The sequence below is a fragment of the Lycium ferocissimum genome, chromosome 4 (genome assembly GCF_029784015.1).
Source record: "Lycium ferocissimum isolate CSIRO_LF1 chromosome 4, AGI_CSIRO_Lferr_CH_V1, whole genome shotgun sequence".
Taxonomy (NCBI): domain Eukaryota; kingdom Viridiplantae; phylum Streptophyta; class Magnoliopsida; order Solanales; family Solanaceae; genus Lycium; species Lycium ferocissimum.
The window spans coordinates 42,015,999-42,037,067 of record NC_081345.1 but is presented as its reverse complement, the minus strand read 5'-3'; the positions used below and the strand labels follow the sequence as shown (position 1 = coordinate 42,037,067).

Genomic DNA, 21,069 nt, shown 5'->3' with positions numbered 1-21,069 from the left:
TATAATCCCAAGTTCGATGCATAATATAGAATATCCCAGAGTTAAATTTGAAATTAATTTTATACTCTGTTTGCAGGAGGTATAATAACCTTCTACCAAACGGAGTTCTGTGATATTACACCTTATCCGCCAACCAAACAAACGACACCGCACCTTGCGTTTCGTAATCGCCGAATCCATTGGCGTGTATATAAATACCAAAAAAAGGCTCGTTCCGCACTGACAGTAGCGTTCTTCGGAAGCTCAAATATCTAGAGAGAAAGCATATTCACAAGGTATCTTTTTGTAACAAAAGCATATCTATCTTGCATTTCTGAAAGCAGATCTCATTTGATTTATCCTTTAGAAATCATCTGGTTTAATTTGAGGAACAATTGCTTGTGCATTTAGTTAGATTGCGTGTAAAAAGGCCGATCCAGCGTATTAGCATTTGTTTATGCATATGATGCTACTTAGTTGATCAATTTTTAGGAGCTTATTCTAGTTTATGATTCCGTATACCGTCAGTTTGATTCGCTGCGATGAATTGTGAAGTTAGAATCTTTTGTTTAAACCTGTTATGCATACACTGATCAAAGTTAAATTGAATTTGATCATCGAAATTCTGAAGCTAAGTTTTGTGTTTAGCTAAGTTGATAACAACGATCTAAGTAATCTGGTTTAATTTGAGGAGCATTTGTTTAGTTAGATTGCTTCTAGAAAGTCCGATCCAGCATATGAGCAGTCGGTGCATGCATATCCACTGTTTTTGAACCCTGGATTAGCATATGATGCTGTTAATTTGATCATTTTTTGGAGTACATTCGTAGCTTATGATTATGTATACTATCGGTTTGATTCGCTGCGATGAATCGTAAAGTCAGAATCTTTTGTTTCAATCTGTTAAGAATAGACTGATCCGAAGTTCAATTAAATTTGATCTTTCCGGATTCTGAAGCTAGGTTTTGTGTTTAGCCAAGTTGATTATAAGGATCTAAATGATCTGGAGATTTGAGCTTTTGATTGTTCGGTTTATTAATTCATTTATGCTAGTACTATCATTTTGTTGCTTAAAGTGGTGCTGATTGGTGGATATTATGAGATCAAGCGCATCTACTATTTTCGACTCGACCTATATATCTATAGTTGCATAGGTGTTAAAAATATTTATTCACTAGTAAATTCGAACTCATTACTACAGTCTAGAAAGACGTAGTGAGTGCAGAGGTACAACCATTACTGGTAGAAGTGTGTGTAGTCATTTCTTATTCAAGTTTCCTGGTCTTGATTGACTTGGATTTTGTAAAATGTGATTCTGATGCTTTTGATTCTTTTTACTTTGCTGTAATTTACTCTATATGGCATCCATTGTTGCCTTTATCATATTAAATCCGCTTTTTGGTCATTATCCTAATTGGTTGGGGTGACACCTGAGTAAGTAGTTTGTAAAAACTTTCTAGATTCTTTTGACTATATTTTGACATTATCCATCCTTAGCTTCAACGATTATAGAAGTTTTAGTGTTATTATCTTTGAGCTTCATTATTGTCAAGGCTTTCGTCTGGTGTTGGATAAATTTGTAGATCAAGTGTTCCATTGCCCATATAAATGTACTTCCCCAGGATTCTAACTTTTTATGATGATGTACACTGATGCAGTAAAGCAGAAGAATGGAAGGCACAGTCTTCGCCCCTGCTCTAGAAGGAATCAAACATGTCAAGTCTGAGGAAGGAGTAATGCTTACCAAACCTTTCTTAGATGCCTGCAAACATATCTTACCCGTTATAGGTACTATCTTGGTATTTATAATCTGTTCAGCATTTCATTTGACATCCAAGTATATATTTTCACTGATCCCCTTTGCTTGGAGTTATTCTTGAATAGTCAAAAGTAAACAAAAAATTAGGCCTGATACTTATAATTGTATGAAGAGTTCCACTTAAGCTTCTTGGCAGTGCTAATATTTCATTCTCAAGATACAGATACTTTAGATAAGCTCCTTTTTGTTTCTTTTGGTCTTTCAATCTAATGCTTGATGTTAATTTTCCCAATAAATTCGAGTTATGGTATTGATCAAATTGGACCTTTAACCCTCTTATAATTTATGCAAGAAAATAGGGTGTTACAAATTACAACGTCTACCTCATAATGTTTCAATCTTGGCAAGTACGGAGTGATGGCATTTGCATTTGCTACCACCTATGTACTTTTCAAGATTTCGCTTTCAAGATAAAGCTCGGAGAACAAGAAACTGAAATGTTAAATTATTGTTTAGTTCAAAAATTTGAATTAGAGTGTCAATAAAAAAAAAATCAAAATTTTGCACAAACTAAATAAAACCAAACATCAAGGAAAAATAGTTTTTCAGAGAAAAAACTGTAACATCTTGAAAACTACTTTTACAAAACTAAAAACCTTTTATTTCTTGGTATTTGGTTGAACAAAATTGATTTATTTATCCAAAACAAGTTTCTTTTTCCAAAAAATTTAAACATACAGGGCTCTTTCCTTATGTAAGGATGTAATGGTAATCTGTCAAAGTATTATCTCTCCTTCTCACTTGGATGTTGTGTAAAGCTTTACTTCCCTGTTTCAGTTTCCTTTGTAAAAGAACCACTGGTTCTTAGTCAGTTTTGTATTGTACATCTCAAAAATATGCTGAAAACATGTTAACTGATTATCTCTTTGTTTCGTTCCAAATCTAGAAAAGTTTGGAGCTGCCATGGCATTGGTCAAGTCTGATATTGGTGGAAATATAACGGTCAGTGTCCCATCTTTGCCAGTTATCTGAACATTAGCAGGTTGTTTTGCTTGCATATTTTCTATTGCCTCAATTCTACCTTCTACACTTGCTTCCCTGAATGAGCAGGAAGACCCTGTTAGAATAATTATTTCCAGTAATCCAGCGTGTCTGAATTAATGGGCTTTATCGCAGTGTCTAGAGTAGTTATCTTGGGAACAATGAGTTCATTAAGCCCGGGAACTGAGTGACTAACTAGTACTAGCTTGACTTTAGTTGAGAACCTCCTATGCTATGGAACTACATATTCGTAGGTACTTTGTTCCATGAACCATGCAAATGTCTTTTGTTGACTTATCTTGCTGCATATATGAGACCTACTAAAATCCAGTTTTGAATATTATGCTGCAGAGGTTAGAAAACAAGTACTTGTCAAACCCAACAAAATACACAAACTTGTACAGCATGGTGCAAGAAGAGGTTGAAGCGAAGACGGCAAAAGGCTCTTCCAGTTGCACAAATGGTCTTCTTTGGTTGACGAGGTTGAAAATAACTTTTCCAGCTCTTCTTACTTGATCACGTTGTGGTATACATTCATCTTTTGGATGATGTCTTTCCCCATTCTCAGAGTTCACTCTAAAAATCTCTTGCAGCATGCATGTCCAAAATTACACGCATTCTGTTCTACGATGCATTAGAATTCTGGTCATCTGAATTACAATTAAAAGAATCTGTCATTGTGTCTTTAGGGCCATGGATTTCTTGGTGGCGCTGTTTAAAAATTTACTGGAGCATGGGGACTGGGCAATGTCACAAGCTTGCTCCGATTCCTACAGTAAGACGTTGAAAAAGTATCACGGATGGTTAGCGAGTTCAAGTTTTACGGTAAGTGTTTCATATGCCTGAAATTCTGCTTCTAGTGCTATTGATCAGGAATAGTTGCATCTTTACCCTTACTTATTGCCATGCTAAGTATGAGATCCTAGTTAGTTTCTCTGGTCTTGGAATGTTTTTGCTACCCATTGATTTTTCCAGAAGAAAATCCTTGTTGGCTTGTTTTGGTTTTCAGGTTACTGATATTATCCCCTAAACTGTTATAGCCTTTTCTCCCGTTATAGTTTTAAGATATGTCATGGGCAGTCAAATGCACATTTAGCTTCAGTGTCGCTTCCTACTAGATGGATCAGTCTAAGCCCAGTGACCTTATAATTATGCTGTTGCTGACAATAATGTTGTGAAATGCATGTTTTACTGATATAGATTGAAAAGACTGTCATTTCTGCCATCCTCTTTTTCTCTATATTTACCTCTCATATTCATGTTGGAAGATGCTCTCGTCTTACCAACTTGGACAGTAGTTCTTTTATATTTTACATGGAGGTGAAGTTACAGTATACCTTTTTTGTTGCTTTTCAGTCCCTTTTTAAATTTATACTGAAGTAGGACCGACCAGCCATGTATCTGCTTTTGGTCATTGTTTTTCTCTCTCTTAAACTCCTTCACTGTGGATTGTAATTACAGGTGGCAATGAAGCTTGCTCCAGATAGGAAGAAATTTATGGATGTTATATGTGGTACTGGTGATATTAACAGTGACATTGAACAATTTTGTACTTCTTTCTCACCGCTTCTCGAGGAGAACCACAAGTTCTTGGTAAGATTTCTTATTGGCAGATATTCATCAGATAGATCTTTGATTTTTTTTCCGGGGTTACACAATTGTAGTCATGTTCTGTCCCAACTTCCAACCAAAGAATAAAAGAAAGAACTATTTCCCCTTTCCAACACCTTGATTTTTAGATGTAGTTCCCAGATTCACTTGTCAAATGGGTCTTCATTTCTACTGGATGGCTGGTTAAACTGGGTCCTGGGTTCTTTCGGACACCATTTCTTATGTTTATTGGCTGCCTGTGAGAATTCAATGGTGAGGGATTAGTTGAAACTAGTGGAAGAGCTGAAGGGTCTCTAGTGCATGTTTCACTGAATTTCGGTTCATGGAATATAAACAGTGACATTAACAATCTGTCTGTCATTACCTTTGCAGGCCAGCGTGGGAATGGATGAACTGAAAGCATCTTAAATCGAAAGGAAGTTTTGCAACTCTTTTGAGATTCAACGACACTGTGAGAAACTTCTGAAACAACCATACTTTTCCTGATTTATCCTGTTGTACCATGAGTAGCTGTAGCAGCAGACAATGAGCTTTCTTGTCCGTTGGTTTGTAACTTATAATGAAAGGAACTGGATTCGGGCAATAAGTAATCCTGGAGAATTAATGTTTTGACTCTAAATATTTAATTTCATTTTCCAGATCATGATGGCCTCTTGTGACTTTACATGTTTAAGTGAAAGTATTCTTCAGTAAGTTATATTATCATATAATTCTATTAATTCTTGTAAGTTACAAGCTTGCTGTCCTAGCTCAACATATTAACTTTTTCCAGCTGTTTTTCGGAAAATACAAACCCATAAATGACTAACCTAGTTAGCACTCAAGGGTGTGGCCTCGTTACCATGGAAGTGATTCCAGCCAAACAATAACGCCAAGTGATTTCTCCTCGTTAGCCTTAGCCTTGAGTAGCAATGTTATTTAGTACCTGCGTTGGTGATAGAAGATAGCAGGTACACGATGAAATAGTCAAGGTGCTTTGTTCGCCCCCATTAAAAAAAAAATTGAAGTAATCTTGGTTCAATTTGCATATTACATAAACTCCACCAGCCTCACTCAATGAAATCACAGGACTCTATAAGATCGAACAAGATTGCCAAAACATTGCACCTGAAGACTTTGGAAAATATTTCAACCGAGTGGTTGTGCATGCATTGATAGGATTTCCCTATTTGATTCAGATTGTTAATTTGGTGCGATTTGGCCATTTTTTTTGTACACCCCTACTTGAAATTGTCGTTCTCGATATCTTTCTGCGCTAGTGATCACGCTTGAAAATTTTCTACAACCTACCAAGCAAACAGTACTATAGGCTATAGCACATGAAAGTAACAGCTGACAACTTTTTTTTTTTTTGACATAAAATCTAATGCTTTGTTTGGAAGAGAAGGAAGAAGTGAGGTTGAAAAGCATTTTTTTTGTATTGGTAGACTATTAACGAAAATAGCAATTTGTATGCCCAAAGAAACTTATTTTCGTTCAAGTTAATCTATTATTATTCTTTTTTAGCTAGTTATTACAAGCGGATAGGATTAAAATTGCAGATTTAGTTATTAGCAAATGAGTATCTTTAAATAAGATGAACAATAATTAATTCCCATCCCTAAGTTTAGGACATGTGTCTGGTTAGTAATGTCCAACAATTCATTGCCATTAACTGGATGAAAGGAACGCTTTAACAGCATTTTGCTTTGTGATAATTAGAGAGGAGTCGAACCTAAAATTTTTGAGGGTTTGAGTCCATATCTTGAAATTATATTTTTATTTTTTGAGTTTCTGTATCCCAAATTCAAAGAACTTTCGCTAAATTGAATAGTAATACCAATTAAGCTCTCCTTTAATGGATTGCTGAATCTATGAGTTTCATTTATTTTCTTCCTTTCTACTGAAGAAAGGTTTGCAAATCTGAACCTAAAAGAGGTGAAGATGACCACCAAGGTGAAAGGCCTTCTTAAAGGCCTTCGTTATATTTCTCAAATATTTGGTGAGGAATGATGATCAGTCATTCATTCTATCATAATTTTCATTTTTTTTCCCCACTTCTGTTTTTTCTTGGAAATTATGATCTGGTTTATCAGATAGGAGGGTTGCAGTAGGCTGACGATCATTATAAGAATATTTTGATCGTGGTAAATTTATTTTGATACTAAATGAACAGACCGTAACCAAATAGAGAGAATCCATATGCCGACCCCAACTAATTTAGTATAACGGTGGAGTTGATTGAATTTCTTTTTAAAAATAATTACCTAATGTTTAAGAATGCAGTTAATACTTTCGGTAAGGAGTGCTTTTTATTCTTCTAGTGGGCTCATTCAACGAAAATTTAAATTTCTGAGTTCAAGTTTCAGGGATGAAAAAAAAATCTATCGGAAGAGATACTACAATGAACCTACACGATGTAAATTTGAATTAATCGGGTCAAGCAGCTTCATACAATGGATAGTTAAACCGAAAAAAGAATTCATGCCCACCCATCACCTCTCTACGCACACATATATACATACACACTCATTTATATATAATTATATGTATGTTGATGCAGATGAGGAGAAAGAAAAAGAAATACAGATTGGTTTTCCCACAGATGTAAAGCATGTTGCCCATATAGGATGGGATGGACCATCAACAGATAATCCAAGCTGGGTAATACTTTATTCTTTTTCAACATCCTATTCTTCCCTTAATCATGTAATTTGAAGTTAATGATCTTAATTAATCTTTCTTCCCGTTGTGGCTACATGTTTTTTATTATGTAGATGAAAGAATTCAATGGACCAGGACAATTTCAGTCAGCACCTTTGGTTCCTCCTCCAGTAGATATTCCTAAAGAGAATCCTGAAATACAATGGGTTTCTGAAGGTTTGTTTGGTCACTTTTCTTCAACCCTTATATTATTGAAATAAGAAACAAAAGAAATATTCGAACTTGAACCTTTTGTTTTCTAATGAAAAAAATGAAATATAAGTAAGCGAGGGGAAAATGTAGCCAAGTAGATCAAAATGAATTCACCATAGGGAGGTTCAATTTCCCTCAACTCTTATATATAGTACAAAGATCTATTTTAAATACGAGATTAGAAATCTAAAAAGATCTCAAGCTAAAAGTATCTGAACTAAAAACCGATTAAATCCAATCACGAACACTCCTATATTATATATACCTTCTTATACACGGGCAGCATCAAGTAGGTTTTTATCAGTTAAGAATGCATGCATCATTTGAGCAGCTTCCAATTCGTATTTTATTATTATTGTGTGTGTGTCTATATATATAGAGAGAGAGAGAGAGTTGAATAATTGCAAAAATATATTTACTCCAATTTCAAATTAATCGTCACAAGAAAAGCCTTCCAATAAATAGAAAATATTCAGAATCTGCATCTGAGTCAAGTAATCTTGCATGGGATTATATGCTCCTATTAATGGTTAAAAACACATTTGAAGATAATTTATTGGCAAGTTTCACACTTCAACTATCAATTGATTCTTTTTCAACTATAACAGTCTATTATTACTTAAAACATACCTCGAAGCTGTTTGTTCCCTTCCTTTTTCCTATCCGAACGATCAGCGAAAACAATAAGTAATCAGAGTGTGAAACTAGCAAAAAAATGACAGTTTAGGTGTGCTTTTGATCATTATCTCTTAAATTTATATTTATCCATGGAATTCAATGGGATTGACAGATTCAAACAGAGGGTCGAGAAATGCAAATCCTTCTTCCACCGACGGAGATCAACAACAACCACCAAAATCAGCCAGGCGTCATTCTTCTTCTAAAGACAACTCCAGCACCGGCACTGATTCTCCTAAAAAATCTCGAAGTTCCCGCCGACACCACCGAAAAGACTCCGCTGACGGTTCCAAACACGGCAGAATCCACCTAGATGCCGCCGGATCAGAATCTCCGGCGAGAGATCTCCCGGAGATTCCTAAAAAATCACGGCGGAAGAAGTCTAAGGAATCTGTCCCCGGCGGCAGTACGGTTGCTGGATCACGATCGTCGAAGAATAAAGGCACTTCTTCTTCTTCTTCTTCTAGTACAGTTGCAGCACTGGATACTACCGGGTCGAGACCCGACCCGGGAAACAGTGAAAGCATCATTTCATAACATGAAAAAAAAAAAATTAACAATAAAAATGTACTCGAATGCATTTTATCTTTTTTTATTTTTTTCTTTTATTCTTTTTTTGATAGTTTAGTTAAGATCCATAAATGTTTGTAAAACCTCAAAAAGTTTTATATTACGTTCATAGAAATTATGTACGATTTTACCTTTACATACCTTCATTACACAGTTCTTTTTTTTTTTTTTTTTTTTTGTTCTGTAAATCTCTCTGTGAATACGGGGAAAGGAAAAGCGAAATGTCATCTTCATATAATCTTTTCACTTTAGAACATCCAAATTTTACACAATATCCCACTAATAAGTTTATCTATACGCACACACTTTTAAAATATTTAAATTTCACGATCACAAATAGATAAAATGATCCTTAAAGTAGGGACTTTGGTTTCATTTGGTCTTTAATGTATAGACATAATGAAACTAATCCTTAATATATTTAAGGAGTGAGCAATCTAGTCCGAAGCTATAGTACTCATAATAACTACTTTTGTTGTCAAAATAACTTAATAGATTAAGTTATAGCTGAATAAACAAGCTTTTTCAAAGGTGGTCGCAACACTTGTTCAATTCTTTCCATCCGTCTAAAGCCTAGATATCAAAGTATCAGTAGCTATGCTAGTGAGATATAGCTAATACCGGTGCATTAGTTAAGGTGGTACAAAATGACCCAATATACCACTATTATAAATAAAAATACTTGAAATGAAACACCAAGCTTGTTCCAAGTGTAGGCAAAAAGTGTAGTTTACTGTTTTATTGTAAAATGACGAATTGCACATTCAGATCATTCCAGACAAAAAGGGAGCCAATCAAAAGGCTTGAAATTTGAATTATAACAAATTTTGTTATCTTTTTTGTTCTTTGAACTAAGCTAAGGCTTTGACTGCTTTTTCAGCGGCGTCATCTAAATCCTCGGCAGTAATCAGTGTCATGCCACTTTCCTGCATAAGTCAAATCAGGGAAGAAAGTGATTACTACTTGAAACTGACTTTTCCTATGCACACCAAAATTATAAACTGCTAGGACAAGGCAAAGTTCACAATTTACCTTGAGAATTCTCTTCCCTTGATCGACGTTGGTGCCTTCCAGACGAACCACCACAGGCACTTTCAGTTGAACCTTAAATCACAAAACCACAGAATCAGCACTTTTTTTTTTTTTCAAGAACAGAATCAGCAATGCGTGCAGCTTAATTGCAGCCTCAAGGCCGGAGTTGAACCATTGACACTTTTTGTGGGATTAATAATAAGTAGAACAATAGCAATTCTTTCTTTTCCTTTCTCCTTATCTTGTTTATAAAGGAATGGGTGAACCAAATGGAACAAAATAGTCACTCAAAAAGTGAACAGAAAGGTGAGCAGAAGAGGTGTTAAATATTGATGTGTGGCTAACTTGGACAAAGGAGACCAAATATGGGTCCCAAAAGAGATAACAATGTTGGACAAATAAACCCAAATGATCACAGAAACAAACAATACTTACATGTTTGGCAGCATTTACAATACCACTGGCTATCACATCACACTTCATTATTCCTCCAAAGATGTTCACCAAAATTGCTTTCACCTTCTCATCTGCAGTCAAAATTTTGAAGGCCTCCACAACCTACTCCAAGTACAAGAGAGAAATTCAACTTGTGGAATCTAAAGTTTTCAACATTTTAACACAAGGCAAAAAAATAGACTTCATTATAACAAAACTCTAGTTCAGTTATTACTAACAAAGAAAACATAGAAAACATGCAAATGAGCACAAGACAACTATTCACACTGCATTATGAAGAAACCACATATACCTGCCCTTCACTAGCATTTCCACCCACATCTAGAAAGTTGGCTGGAGTTCCCCCGTGTAGCTTAATGATATCCATGGTAGCCATTGCCAATCCAGCACCATTAACCATGCAACCAATTTCTCCATCCAAGCCAATATAATTCAAATCAGCTTTTGCAGCAGCAACCTGAGTAGTTAACCAGGGTAAATCCCCCCACCCAACAAAATGAAAACTTGTAGTATATAGTAGCATCAAGGATGAAAGTCAGGGCCTTCAATGACATTCAAATAGCATTATAGACATAAAGAATACCTCACGAGGATCCTCTTGTGATGAATCACGAAGAGCAAAGATTTCTTTTTGACGGTAAGCAGCATTATCGTCAAAATTGAGCTTTGCATCTGCAGCTACCAGCTTGTTGTCAGATGTTTCTGCCAGGGGGTTGATCTGCCCAAGACAAAACGCCTAGAATTAGGTATAAATAGGGAGATTTTTCCCCCTAATGGCATGCTTGCTACAAACTCTTAACCTGTGGAACATTTTGCTAAGTCTCCAGAAGGTGCTTCTGAGCAAATGATGAAAATGTTTACCTCTAACATTGTGCAGTCAGTTTCACAGAAAAGTTTGTACAACTTTTTCACTTGTTCAATTGAATCGTTTCTGTCAGCCACTTTTGGAGCCAAACCATCGACAACCTTTGCAGCATCTTCATCAGTGATTCCTTTGAAAACATCAATAGGAACCTGGAAAATACAGATACAGAGAATGATCTAGTTGACAACAATAGCAACAAAAGAAAATTGGTAAATCTTGGATGAATATCGAAAGAAAAAAGTAACCTTTATAATCATGTCAGGGAATTTTTCTGCGAGGTCTTCGATGCTGGTTCCACCCTTTCGGCAAGCAATAATTAACTACAATAAAGAAAGTAACAGCAAGCAGTTTCACATCCTTAGATCAACTAAATATTTAACTATGATAATGGATATCCTCTAAATGATCAAGCTTACTAATAAAGTACAAAGACTTTGCTCTAGGCTTTAACAATAAAAAAAGTTTCTTGGCTAGGCTTTTAGAACCCCCCCACCCCCCCAAAAACACACCCCACTCCTTAAACATTCAACTTTTTTCCTGACCTTCATAGAACATAAAGAATTATGAAACCAGTTGGGTTCTCTCATTACCAATCAGATGCTTTCATAAGATTGTCCTAACGCCGAGGTGAATAGCAAGTATGCCTTATTGTTCTTCAATTAGAAATAAGAGTGAATTTCTTCAATAGATCCAAACTCGTTCATGTATACACATCAAGGAAATTCAATTCAGCACTAAGTTAGGAGGACACAAGCATGCAAGCAAGCATGATTGATGTTTAGCTGCATGCATCAGTTTCAAGCAACACTGAGTTATTCCACTCACAGGACAGAAGCTACACAATGCAGCACATGTTTCTAAATTGGGTTTCATTCAAATATTCGGGGCAGATGCTCTTTTTTTTAATCAGTACATTTAGAAAGATACTCATGCAATCAGAATCATGAATGAATTACTACTTAAGAGAACAACGAAAACAAAGAAGCAACATAGGTAGACAGAGGAACTCCTTCATTTTCCTCTTCTTTTCACACTAACTTTCTCTCTCTTTTAATTTAATCTCGTGGAGGTACCGCAGAGTGTGATGAAAATATAATAGTAACAAGTGAAAGATGGCAGACTTGGGACAGGGATATAAATTCTGAATATATAGTAACAATACTTAGTGGACACTGAAGTGACCAGGCAAATTGTGGAACTTACAGGGCCAGCAGTTGCACGATCAAGTATAATTGAGAAATACATTTCATTAACCAAGGACATTTTTTCACATAGGTAAACCTGCAATTAATTAGAAAACTGAGCATCAGAAAATCTGCATATCCTACTCAGTGCTGAGAGTAGAATTAGAGCATCAGCTACATTTACTTGATTAAAAAAAAAAAAATTAGAGTATCAGTATTTGACCAAAATTAGTAATTCGGAACAGTTTGGTCTAGGGATTATTATCATCAGCCAATGACGTCATTTAAATGCTTATAACTGTTTTAGCTATTGATGTTGACTACACCTTATCGCCATCTTTGTCAAAGTCAAAACGAGCATAACAGTTCCAAGTGTCTGTTGGGATTTTTGCGCAAAGAGCAATTAAACATGTGCTTTAATGAAGAAAGGTGCAAATGAGGAAAGAAAAATAAAATTTACACATGTAACTGAGGGGAAAAAAAAAAAGGAACAATACAGACCACGAAATTACAATAGAAGCAGCAATTACATTAAATACATGAAATACTAAGTACCAATTAAAAAACCATTTCAAGTGTGCTTCAAATTCAGAGATGCAATTTTAAGTTTCTAATACAGATTAGTGAACTCTGTTCCAACACACAAACAAATCATCCATTACATTTTTCAATAATTGATATATCGGTTTCCCATCTATATCCATCAATAGCACTACGCTAAATTAAACCATTGTCTGCTCGCATTGAGATGCACGTTATCACCTTGGTATCACTAAAGCACAACCGAAGTAAGATGAAGCATACAACCTACACTGCACTGAGCTTCAGGACTTAGCGTGCCTCAAGCAAGCTTTTAACAACCAATCCGTATTCTATAGAAATGGGGATAACAACTCATGAAACATGATACTTGAAGTAAACAACTTTCTCTTCCATCTTAAATCTTTTGGATGATAAATCTAGATTGCAAGATGATATTGACGAATTTTGAAGAACATAAAAGTAAATAGAAAATTCAACCTTGCTGACAACTTTTCCTTGAGCTCCAGTTTGCTTAGTAACAAGTACCTGTCCAAGCATTTTACCTGAAACCAAAAGCATTGTCAACGCTGTTCTTCAAAAAAATATATAAAACAATAAATAAAGAAAAGAACTACTTGAGAGTGGTAATAAAAAAAGTACAGGCACAAGAAAAGCATATTTTAGTACGTATAAAGATGTTATGGCTTATTAACAGTCCTGTAAAACAATTTTCATATTGCCCATCTCAGAAGGTGCAAAATACTTTAAGATAGAAAACACATGGCCTTAAGACCCTCAGTGGCCCACCCCTTCCCCCTTTTAGGCTATGAAGGTCCATCTCTTAAATATTTGCATTTAACCAAAGATGCCGATAAATCAGTTTCAAATGCAAGGATAGAGAAACACTTAAAGCACAAACGCCACCATGAAAGTTTAAAACTGTTGAATTGAGCCACCAAAGAAAAAAAAATGTTCCCCTGGCCCGTGTTAGAACCTCTTAAGATCTCCAGAGTAGCGTCCTAGCTGGTTTGCGGGAAAAAAGTGTTATCGAGTCAAGCAAAGTTGACCTTTTATTTCCAATAAGCAATACATACCAAGCTAGATACCTCTGACAGTTGACTAAACCTAATGATACAACTACAACTCATACGGAAGAAACTTCTTTTTGTTCCCATTCAAGAGAAAATCAATTGGCAACAGAAGATCTTTTCCACAAAAGCAAATAACAGCATAGTTCTGCCCCAGTAACAATAAAGTAAAATTTTAGAAAAATCTAGTAAAGTATAATTTTCAGTACTGGCAATCTCTTCAGCCTGATCAGTCTTGACGATATGAACTCCACCCTGAAATCCATTTTTGAACGTTCCAAGGCCACGTCCACCAGCAAGGATTTGTGATTTCACAACAACCTGTATCGCAAAAAAGAGTAAAGTAGAAATCATTTACCCTGTCCTTAGCTTTAGCAAAGAGATCAGACTTATACAATGCATATTGCGTTGTCGAACTACCTCGCTTTGGTTAGGGAACACTTCTTGAATTGATTTTTTGACTTCATCAAGGGAAGCAACAGCAACACCTTTTGGTACATTGATTCCATATTTGCCCATCAATTCAGCCCCCTAATATCACAATAATCAAAACATCAAAACAATATATCATGAAAAATTCTGGAGCATTAGTTGATGTAAGAAAGTTTCACGCACTGCATTTTAACAACTGTGGCGAACATTAGTGTGTTCTAGTGGACTTTGATCGGCGTGAACTCTATATATACCTTTGAACAATTATAAAAATAATATGTAATTGTACTAAATTTCCATCTTTGCCTCAAAAAGAAGATACTGAATGCATTGTTACGATACTTTTTCCATTATGTTTATTCTAAAATATCTCCAATTCAAAAAAATAAGAGCAAATAGCAGATCAAAATTATTCCGAATTAGAATGAGACACGTGTCCACATTAAACAGAATCAGCTAGTTTGATTTGATTTATAGATTCAGAAACATCTCATTTCTCAAGGTTTGAACTCTATATGTACCTTTGAACAATTATAAAAAGAGAATATGTATTTGTACTAAATTTCCACCTTCACCTCAAAAAATAGATATTGAGTGCAATGTTACTCGATATCCAGTATACTCAGCTACAAATGATGCATTATCACATCTATTATTTCCATTATTTTTATCCATATAACAGATCAAAATTATTTGGATTCAGATTAAGATGCGTACAAATTAAGCAGGATTAACTAGGTTAACATTGAGGCGATTTGATTTATAGATTCAAAAATATGTCATTTTTTAGTGATGATAGGGTAAAAGGGAAACCTGATACTCGTGAATGTTGAGGCGGCGGAGCTGTTGTTGTTGCCATTTTCCGGCAACTGAGAGAGACTGATTACCAAGTTTGCGAAGCATTCCTCGAACCATTTTTCTCTCAGATCGATCGAATTCGAAACCCTAATAAAAGTCTGAAGCAAAACAAAAGGTCCTAAGTATACTTTTTCTGACCAACTTGTATTTTCCTTTTTCTTTCCTCTTGTTGAGTATTCCCCTGCACCTTTTTAAATTCTTTATTTTTTATTTTTTAGTTTCAGAAAACTAATGGAATTTAATTAGTACTAGTGCTAATATGGAATACCCTCCAGTATTTTAAAATATATGGTTTTTTAACCTTAAAAGTTTGCTCCACTCTTGACAGCATGAGCGGAGCTGGCCCTTTGGGCGTGGGTTCGGCCGAACACAGTAGCTTTTGTCCGAATCAGATATTTGTATTAAATTTGTTGTCAAATATGTACAAATTAGTAATTAAGAACCCAGTAACTTTAAAGAATTAGAACCCCAAACCCACAAGCTTCGAATCTTGACTCCGCTTCTACTTGACATGTAATGAAATATTATTATCGTATATGTAAAGTACTAAAAATACCTATTTATTAGTGGTTCTTTTTCTTATGCCAATAGAGCAAATTAGATATTAATTTAACAAGCAAGGATCTTTCTACTTTGTTGTCATATTTTTTTTTCCTTATATCATGCTTCTTTTTTGTTTTATTTTGCTTTGTTCTCTCGAGTTGAGGGTCTACCGGAAACAACCTCCCTACGCCATAAGATAGGGGTAAGGTCTGCGTACATCCTACCCTCCCTAGACCCCACTTATGGAAATACACTGGGCATGTTGTTGTTGTTATATTAAAGAGGTTTTTTTTTTAATTGAGAAGCTTATAAATATATCGGTTGAAAGGAAAATAGTTTTTAGTTTCTCAATATATATTTTCTTTAAAGAAATTATTTTAGTTTTGATTTCTTGAATGAATAGTAAAATTAGATTTGATAAGCAAATGTGCCAAACATATTGTGATAAAGAAACAATTATCGTCAACGAGAACGAGAAGAGAAGTTGTTCATTTTTGTGATAATCAGTTTTTGGACGTGTTACTAGTTTGACTTTAGTTGTGTTATTTATAATTAACTTAATTCCCCTCAGTGAATAACTAATAAGAAGTGATGGATGTAAACTACAGCATCTGAATAAATTACGAATGCCAAATGCTTCTGTTGAGGACCTTGAGGTTTTGGTCCTCTCCGCAAAGACATTTTGGAAAAAAGAAGTCGCTTCAAAAGGTTGATACCGAATACTGAAAAATAAGATGTTTTTGTGGGACTTCCAACATGAATCCAGATTAGTCCGGTTCATAAAGCGAGTACCGAAAACTATATGAGGAAAAAATAGTATCATAAGTTCACGTTACATAGATGAAACTGAATGCTATCCATGCCTTGCTCATAAAATTAATTGACCTTGTCATATACTCTTTTCTCCCCATCAAAAAGAAAAAAGAAATGCACAGTGAATTGATTTTATTGTCTCTGTATAAGAACAGAACTGCATTCTGTACACTAATCAAACTAACTACCTGATATGCATTTTGAACAATGTAATGCTTAAATACATGTATAACAATGAAACCTAAAGTTCGGTACAAAGTTCAACTAACATACTAATAATTTTTTTTTCCTGGCAGTGAAGAGTTGCCCGTTACAGCTTAACTAGTAGTTTTAGCAGACAGTATTCCTCACACTCCACAATTCCATATAACCAAGCTGGTAGAAGAGGTGCATATCGAAATAATTCAGAATAGATAACACAGGAGTACTACAGTTGCACGAAACTATTTAGATCCTTCGAATACAGTCACCACTAGAAACTTGATATGGATACCGGGACTGACTAATTCTGCCTAGAAGGGTAAACTTTCAAGATAAACTACACCAAAAAAGATCACAAATAAAATATACTAGTAAAATTTTACAGATGAATGAACTTGCTTGAGCCATACAGACAATGAAGTACCCAACATTTTCAAATTTTCAGCTAAATCACTGAATGTCCCATAGCCATGGAGCTTACATGAAAGCAGAACAGGTCCTCAGATACTTTATCTTCTCATGATATAGACTTTTCCCCCAACCAAATGCATAAAAATGAATATTATAACAGAGGTCAGTGGTCACCGTGAAGTCTCACGACGCCTGGTGTAACGTGTTCGATCATTATATCTGGGTCTGTCTTGAGCCCTCTGGGGCACTGGCTCCACTCTTCTTTGTCTTTCAGGTGACCTTTGAACTATTTCTCCATTCACAAACAGCTCAGCTGGAAGTTAAAAAGATGTATAACGTAATGATGAGATACAGAGGGCAACAACACAATAGCTAACACAATATCAAAAGAATAAGCTGAATTCTTGTCAGTTTTATTTATTTATTTACAAATCAACGATCTTTACAAAACTACAAGGGCAAAGTAGGAAAAACAAAGGAATGAAAGGCCAGCAATGGGATGGGATGAATTAACCAGGAAGTCAGCTAAGTGGGCGTTTGGCCATAGATTCAAAATATTTTTCACTTCGTTTTGAATTTATGAAATTGGAGTTGAAGATAGAGTTGTCTTGGGTTATACTTTTTGCAAAGGAGAGAATAGAGCATTTTACCTGGAATTTACAAAGATGGAGTTGGAAAACCGGTTTGGATCACTTTTCCAAATCTTGAATCCAACTCAAGTTGGATATGAAAATTTTATAACCAGCAGTGATTTTGAAATAAAGTGAAAAATTATTGCGGAAAAAAGTGAATAATTCTCATGGATAAATGGGTCCTTAGGAGCAACCATGCCCATACATCTCAAAAAGGTTGAGTACTTTTTTGTGAAAACCATGGTTGAGTACTTCTTTCGTATTCATCATTCCAATGGATTACAATACTCTCCAGTAAAAACCGACTATCACCATGATACTTCTCAAAAGGAATATATGTTGCTTTATCATTGGCTTCAGCAGCAGAAGTCAAAGATCTCCATGGAACTACTTTTTTTTTTAAACTGAATGCTAAATGAACTCCAAGGAACTACTTTAGAAGGAAATGTCCTTAGACACAAGTATTAAGCAACACACACAGTTTTTTTTAATGAAAAATACTTGCGACCTAGCACCAATAAAGGGTTCCGTGCTTAGATGCACAGCATCAAGCACAAAAAAAGGTACTCCCTCCGTCCCAATTTATGTGAAGGTGTTTGACTCGGCACGGAGTTTTAAGAATGAATGAAAGACTCTTGAAATTTGTGGTCAAACAAGGCATAAATATTTGTGTGGTATAAACCATCTCATTAAGGGTAAAATAGAAACTTGAACGTAAAATATTACTAAATATAGAAATGTGTCATTCTTTTTGGGACTGACTAAAAAGGAAAGAGTATCACATAAATTGGGATGGAGGGAGTAACGGTCTTTGCTTTTATTTTTAATTTTTATAAATGGTAACAGTCTACATGCCTGTAGAAAAAATTGAATATGAAAGCAGAGAGAAAAAGCTAACTTATCGATGAAGTATGATGTTTCATCAATAGGCATCAAGAAGATGCAAAAGTTACAAAAGAGATATTGTTAGCTCCAGTACATTGAAAGAAACTAAACTAGATTCAGGGAGCAAGAAAAAAGCTAACTTTTTGCTTAATAACAAAGGAAAGTCAGCAATGGGAAAAGATGTACCTCCGTAATCCTTGTTCTCAGGGTCGACATATGAATCTGGAAGAACAAAAAGAACACCAGGCAAACCTGACCGGATTCCAAAAAACACAAGTTTAAGATTTTGTGCAAAAATCAAATTCAGACTCTTTCTAACACAATACTGAATTTATTCGAAAACACACCTTCAAGCTTATTTGATGTCTCCTCGTCAATCTCACATCCGAAACCAAAGTACCTTTCACATGAAACATTGTATATCTTCTTCTTGGCCTCTTCCTCACTAAATATCACAATTCAATTCATAATTTAGAATATCACATGACTCAAAAAGTATCTTTTTTGTTTCTTTCCAGACAAGCATGGCTACACAAAATCAAAGGAGGATCCAGCAAAAACATATGGCGAGGCCGGACTACATATAATCCAAATAATAATATAAACCTTCAAAGTAAAACTTATCTGCATTCAATTTTAGCTTAACTAGTCACAAATTAAAGCAAGAATACATATTTCTATGGGATCTTTATACAACTAGCCGACTGAATTCACGGTCTACTTTTCCTAACCGGTGTTACATAAATTATATATTGATTATACATGCTTAAACACCTATTATATACTCCTCTGTCCCAATTTATGTGACACTTTTCGCTTATCGGGAGTCAATTTGATCAATCTTTGAAGCTAAATTGAAGTAGATTGAATCAATATTTTATAATTAAAATTTAGATATACAAAAATTATACAAAAAGTACTATAAGATGCAATTATTAAATACAATTTTTAAGATGTTGATCAAAGTTCACCTGAGTTTGAATCTCGATAAGCGAAAAGTGTCATATAAATTGGGACAGATGGAGTATAGATTATACATTATATATTATATATCCGTCGACTATTTTTAGTTTAAACAATTGGATGGACTGTTATTTAGGTTAATCTTTCTATTTCCAGATTCAATACAAAAGTTCATTGAAAATTCACATGAAATAATAGGTTTTGCTGTAATGAGTAAGTTTTTTCAAAAATAATTACTCCGTAACAGACTTGCAGGCATTGCTTTCAAATTTTGGATCTGCCCTGTCACAGAACGGGTACAAAAAGCACTAACAATTATATACTGATTATATATAGATATACACATACTATCATATATAGATTGTACATCGGCTATTTTTAGTTTAAGCAATTGGATAGACGGTTATTTAGGTTAATTCTTCTATTTCTTGGTTCAATAACAAAAGTTCATCGAAAATTTACATAAATTATAGGTTTGCTGTAATAAGTTTTTTCAAAAAATACTCCTGTACGTATTAGACTTGCAGGCATTGCTTTCAAATTTGAAGAAATTGCACAAATTGTCCTTCAAATGGGCTGGTTTTTAATTTTTACCCTTTAGTTCTTTAAGGGATAAAGCAGGAACAATTACCTTCCAACAACTTTGGCTAAAGTTTGAATATAACAATCAATCATTTGCTGTTTAGTAGCACCTTCGCCTCCAGGTTTATCCATAACTATAAGCCAGTGCTCATAATCGCAACCCGGAAAAAGCGGAGCCATTTCAGTGGGCGGGCGGTCACCGTAATTGTTCGACCCGGAATTAAGTGGAGAGTAAGCGGACCGGTTGGCTTTGCATCTTATGGTGTTGACCCGACCCGGCATGACCCGGAGGGTCCGATATGGGAGATTTGTGGGTGAGAAGAAAGGTTCGGAGTTGAGGAGAGCTGGTGAGGTTGTACGGAATGCAGTGGGTGTTGTACATGCCATAGTGAGCAGAGTAAGGTAATGTGGGTCGGGGAGGATAAGGGAGGTTTTTGTTGGTGTTTTGGGGTTTAACAAATGGAGAGGTTTGGGGTAAATATCTAAAAGAGAATAGAAAATCGGGGAGAAAATGTCAAAAAGTGTCCCAAATGTTTGGGGTAGGTTCAAAATAGTACCCTCAAACTGTTTTAAGCACTTTTGATCCTTTAAGTTCTCAAAAAAGTAACACTTTTATCTCCGTCAAATATCTAACGATCTATCTGTCTAATGAAAAAAATTCTAGCTGAATCTCACATTTACAAGTATAATTTTTGCAGTTACTGCTATTTTTGGTCTCTTCCTGGAATATGGTGTAGTTTTTAAGTTTTTTAGACGCAATTTTTTGTGCCTAGTACAATTTTTGTTATGTTACAATTTCTATTTTTTTACTAAAGTTTTTTCACAGTTATTATCAAATTTAACAGATGAAGGTTGTTAAATATTTTGTAAAGATAAAAAATGCTCACTTTTGATAAATTTAAAGGACTAAAACATTTTAAACCATACTTTTAAAACTTTTATAAACCTACTCCCGAACATAATGGACCATTTGGGCCAATCCTTCATACATTTATTGATGGATATGTTGTTCGAAATCTCAAAAATTGTCGACTATATTGGTAGAATTCTCAAAAATGTTGTTGTATTC

The 21,069-nt window shown here is 34.9% G+C and overlaps 4 protein-coding genes across 5 annotated transcripts; 2 read left to right on the top strand and 2 right to left on the bottom strand.

The window, feature by feature from the left end:
* The first annotated feature begins 118 nt into the window (after nucleotides 1-118).
* On the top strand, nucleotides 119-5,033 carry LOC132053047 (glycolipid transfer protein 1-like). Of its 2 annotated transcripts, none has more exons than XM_059444852.1 (7): nucleotides 119-275; nucleotides 1,638-1,767; nucleotides 2,685-2,740; nucleotides 3,131-3,261; nucleotides 3,469-3,604; nucleotides 4,241-4,372; nucleotides 4,763-5,033. In XM_059444852.1, exons 2-7 carry the CDS (start codon nucleotides 1,650-1,652, stop codon nucleotides 4,796-4,798), a joined length of 609 nt encoding a protein of 202 aa, XP_059300835.1. In that variant the 5' UTR covers nucleotides 119-275; nucleotides 1,638-1,649; the 3' UTR covers nucleotides 4,799-5,033. The 2 variants fall into 2 exon arrangements, with proteins under 2 accessions (XP_059300835.1, XP_059300837.1); XM_059444854.1 differs by having other exon boundaries at nucleotides 131-275; nucleotides 1,646-1,767.
* Nucleotides 5,034-5,189: 156 nt separating this feature from the next.
* Nucleotides 5,190-8,710, top strand: LOC132053046 (CRIB domain-containing protein RIC6-like). Its single transcript, XM_059444851.1, has 4 exons — nucleotides 5,190-6,371; nucleotides 6,933-7,033; nucleotides 7,147-7,249; nucleotides 8,076-8,710. Exons 1-4 carry the CDS (start codon nucleotides 6,314-6,316, stop codon nucleotides 8,498-8,500), a joined length of 687 nt encoding a protein of 228 aa, XP_059300834.1. The 5' UTR covers nucleotides 5,190-6,313; the 3' UTR covers nucleotides 8,501-8,710.
* A 536-nt stretch (nucleotides 8,711-9,246) lies between these two features.
* LOC132053043 (succinate--CoA ligase [ADP-forming] subunit beta, mitochondrial) lies at nucleotides 9,247-15,149 on the bottom strand. The gene is made up of 12 exons (XM_059444849.1): nucleotides 14,926-15,149; nucleotides 14,101-14,211; nucleotides 13,890-14,001; nucleotides 13,091-13,155; nucleotides 12,090-12,167; nucleotides 11,132-11,206; nucleotides 10,883-11,035; nucleotides 10,605-10,739; nucleotides 10,314-10,478; nucleotides 10,001-10,123; nucleotides 9,566-9,637; nucleotides 9,247-9,459 (listed from the first exon to the last, which is right to left on the bottom strand). Exons 1-12 carry the CDS (start codon nucleotides 15,025-15,027, stop codon nucleotides 9,385-9,387), a joined length of 1,266 nt encoding a protein of 421 aa, XP_059300832.1. The 5' UTR covers nucleotides 15,028-15,149; the 3' UTR covers nucleotides 9,247-9,384.
* Nucleotides 15,150-16,720: 1,571 nt separating this feature from the next.
* On the bottom strand, nucleotides 16,721-20,427 carry LOC132053045 (multiple organellar RNA editing factor 2, chloroplastic-like). Its single transcript, XM_059444850.1, has 4 exons — nucleotides 20,050-20,427; nucleotides 18,803-18,900; nucleotides 18,642-18,707; nucleotides 16,721-17,251 (listed from the first exon to the last, which is right to left on the bottom strand). Exons 1-4 carry the CDS (start codon nucleotides 20,385-20,387, stop codon nucleotides 17,109-17,111), a joined length of 645 nt encoding a protein of 214 aa, XP_059300833.1. The 5' UTR covers nucleotides 20,388-20,427; the 3' UTR covers nucleotides 16,721-17,108.
* Nucleotides 20,428-21,069: the final 642 nt, after the last annotated feature.

Bases quoted from the DNA above. Each gene is read 5' to 3' on its own strand.
- LOC132053047 (XM_059444852.1), top strand. From the start codon at position 1,650: ATGGAAGGCACAGTCTTCGCCCCTGCTCTAGAAGGAATCAAACATGTC. The intron at 3,262-3,468 runs GTTGAAAATAAC...TTGTGTCTTTAG, and splicing joins GGTCTTCTTTGGTTGACGAG to GGCCATGGATTTCTTGGTGG. The intron at 3,605-4,240 runs GTAAGTGTTTCA...TTGTAATTACAG, and splicing joins TAGCGAGTTCAAGTTTTACG to GTGGCAATGAAGCTTGCTCC.
- LOC132053046 (XM_059444851.1), top strand. From the start codon at position 6,314: ATGACCACCAAGGTGAAAGGCCTTCTTAAAGGCCTTCGTTATATTTCT. The intron at 6,372-6,932 runs GTGAGGAATGAT...ATGTTGATGCAG, and splicing joins TTATATTTCTCAAATATTTG to ATGAGGAGAAAGAAAAAGAA. The intron at 7,034-7,146 runs GTAATACTTTAT...TTTATTATGTAG, and splicing joins CAACAGATAATCCAAGCTGG to ATGAAAGAATTCAATGGACC.
- LOC132053043 (XM_059444849.1), bottom strand. From the start codon at position 15,027: ATGGTTCGAGGAATGCTTCGCAAACTTGGTAATCAGTCTCTCTCAGTT. The intron at 13,156-13,889 runs GTACTGAAAATT...TTTTGGTTTCAG, and splicing joins TCAGGCTGAAGAGATTGCCA to GTAAAATGCTTGGACAGGTA. The intron at 11,036-11,131 runs GTTACTTTTTTC...TGTATTTTCCAG, and splicing joins TCCCTGACATGATTATAAAG to GTTCCTATTGATGTTTTCAA.
- LOC132053045 (XM_059444850.1), bottom strand. From the start codon at position 20,387: ATGGCATGTACAACACCCACTGCATTCCGTACAACCTCACCAGCTCTC. The intron at 18,708-18,802 runs GTGTGTTTTCGA...GAATCCGGTCAG, and splicing joins GACATCAAATAAGCTTGAAG to GTTTGCCTGGTGTTCTTTTT. The intron at 17,252-18,641 runs GTACATCTTTTC...TTTAACTTCCAG, and splicing joins TGAGAACAAGGATTACGGAG to CTGAGCTGTTTGTGAATGGA.